The 2,680-nt window shown below is 47.6% G+C and overlaps 1 protein-coding gene across 1 annotated transcript in view; it reads right to left on the reverse strand.

Annotated features, from left to right (window-relative positions):
* Positions 1–111, reverse strand: part of FOXK1 (forkhead box K1) — a 127,482-nt gene extending 127,371 nt beyond the window's left edge. Inside the window, exon 1 of the mRNA XM_044678788.1 lies at positions 4–111. Coding sequence (XP_044534723.1) covers positions 4–111 — 108 coding nt within the window. The remainder of the gene's footprint in view (positions 1–3) is intronic.
* Between the last annotated feature and the right edge of the window lie 2,569 nt (positions 112–2,680).

Raw genomic sequence — 2,680 nt, forward strand, 5'->3', positions numbered from 1 at the left:
CGCGGGGAAAGCGGCAGCCGCAGCGGCCGCGGCGCACAGCACCGGGCTGCAGGGCGCCGAGCGCAGTGCCAGCAGGGCCCGGGCGCCCGTGTCCTCCCCGACTTCAGCCATGTTCGGAGCTGCGCGGATCGGCCCCAGGCGGCGGCTTGGGCGGAGGGGGGGAGGGGTAGATGCTAGAGGGAGGGAGAGAAGGAGAGAGACACAGAGAGAGGAAAGGCCGGGCCGAGCCGGGTGGGGGAGGAGGCGAGCGCAGAAACCCGGAGCGGATCGAGGCGGCTTACGGAGCGGAGCTACACCGAGCCCAACGGAGCCGCCGCACAGCCTCGCTGACCTAAGCTCCGCCTCGCCTCTCCTCGCCCGCCTTCTTTACGGGCCAGGCGGGCGAGGTGGAAGAGCTGCCTGAGCAGGACCCCGGGAACCCAGCGGAGCTTGTGTTGGGGTGCGGGCATGCGGACCCTCGGCCGCAGGCATGTGATCACAACCACCCCACCCTGGGTTTCAGGAGCCCACTCAAGACAGGCTCACTTGGCTTGACTGCTGAGGCAGGAAGCCAGCCATGCCACGAGGCACCACGTTAGTGACACCCACAGCTAAGCAGGCAGTCTGGCTCCCTGGGGCCGAACCCAGCTCCCACGAGGGCCTAGGCTGCCGTCCCATGTGCTCTTGGGGAACCTGGCCCTCCTTTCTATCCTGGCTAGGATCTGTAAATCATATTAGCAGGAAGCAAAAGGAGCCTCTTAGCTAATTCAGCAGACTACACCCAGGAAGGGAATGAAATAGGGAATAGAAAAAGACAGTGCCCTCCAGGGCAGCCCAGCCTTCTATCAGCTGACCTAGGATCTGAGCCAAGCACAAAAATATAGAGGTTTGATAAGATTCCGGGGGTACTATTGATCATTGTGGGCCTTCACAGTCATCATCATCATCATCATTATTGTAATACTAATAGCTAACTTTTACATAGCATGATTAACCTCTTCACTAATATTATCTCATTTGATCCTCAGAACAACCCTGGAAGGCAGTGGCTATTCTTATCCTGTTTTTAGAGATGGGGAAACTGAGGCAAAAATAAAATTATTTGCCCCATTCACACAGGTAATAAGTGTCTGAACCTATTTCTTCCTGACTATGGATCCAGCCTTCTATCCTCCTGCCTCTAGGTAACAGAGCTGGAAGGACCATTTTTAGAAGCCATCTCATACAACCCTCTCACTTTACAAATGAGGAAAACAGGTGCAGAAACTTGTAAAAACTTGCCGGAATTCAAGTATTAAGTTGAGGAGAGAGCTCATGTTACCTTTTGAATATTTTATGACAAGTTCTGGATTTTCCAGGATAGTCCCAGTTTCAAAAATGAAATAATGCTTTAAAGGAATTTTTAATATCCTTGTCATCAGATAGTGTCTCTCATTTTTTGGTTGAATAAATGTGCTTACTTTATTTCTCTCCCTTCTTGAAACACCCTTAGAGAAATTTGGGTGAGATAGGATGAGAGTTTATGAATCATTAGTGAGATTGGGCCTACAGGGTTATTATCTGAGTTATTGATAAAAGAAAAAAAGTTAAACAGCAAAGGACTAAGCACAGATAGATCCCTGAGGAATTCCACTGATGACATTCTGCCATGTTGATAGTAGACCAAAATAAGTATGGTCTTCTGAATCTGTCCCACCAACAGGTTCTGAATCCATCTAATTGTTTTCCCATCTAATCCATATCAAAAAGTAATGAGATATTTTATCAAAAGATTGCAGGGGGGCAGCTGAGTGGCTCAGTGGATTGAGAGCCAGGCCTAGAGATGGGAGATCCCAGGTTCAAATCTAGCCTCAGACACTACCTAGCTGTGTGACCCTGGGCAAGTCACTTAATCCCCCATTGCCTAGTGGCTAGGCCCTAGCCCTTACCTTTCTTCTGCTTGGAACCAGTATACATAGTATTGATTCTAAGACAGAAGGTATGGGTTAAAAAAAAAAGATTGCAAAAAAAAAAAAAATTTCAAGTAACTTATATGTACAGTATAAGGGAAGTTACATGACTTGCACATTGGTCATACAAAGTAAGTAGAAGAGCATGGATTTGAACCTGGAGTCGGCTCTCTGACACCAGATCCAGCCTTCTTTCCACTGTACCACACTGACTGAACCAGATCCTGTCCTATTTATAAATCCCTGAAAAACATAGAAAAGCTATAGGTTAAATTTGCTTTAAAATTTTTGTGTACATGGAACTGAAGGCCTATTATTTAAACTAAATTCATGGAGACCCTGTTCATTTCACATGCATTTAATAAATATGGCATGTGACCCTTCTCAGAGTTTCTCTGGAAATGCCAAAAAATCTGTTACATGCCTAAGTATCCTCTTCCCTTCCTCCCCCCCATCCCCCACAAGTCAAAAGTGAAAGAATTCCCAACTCCCATGAAAGTGCTCAGGATAACAAAATATCAGAATATATTAAATTGACAGAAGCAGTAAGGGCTCGCTCTTGAGCCTTTCACAGTGGGCCTGCACCTCCAGGGTCCTATACAGTCCCTCAGACTTAAAAGCCCTTGTTCACTTTTCTTTCTTCTCTCATCTACCCCACCCTTCTACTTTGGGTTGATAGTCAAACAACTATTCATTCCCCCCAACCCCCCCCCCCCCAAGATCTGCCATTTCAGAGCAGCTCTACTCTTTTT

Source organism: Gracilinanus agilis, chromosome 1 (genome assembly GCF_016433145.1).
Source record: "Gracilinanus agilis isolate LMUSP501 chromosome 1, AgileGrace, whole genome shotgun sequence".
Lineage (NCBI taxonomy): Eukaryota > Metazoa > Chordata > Mammalia > Didelphimorphia > Didelphidae > Gracilinanus > Gracilinanus agilis.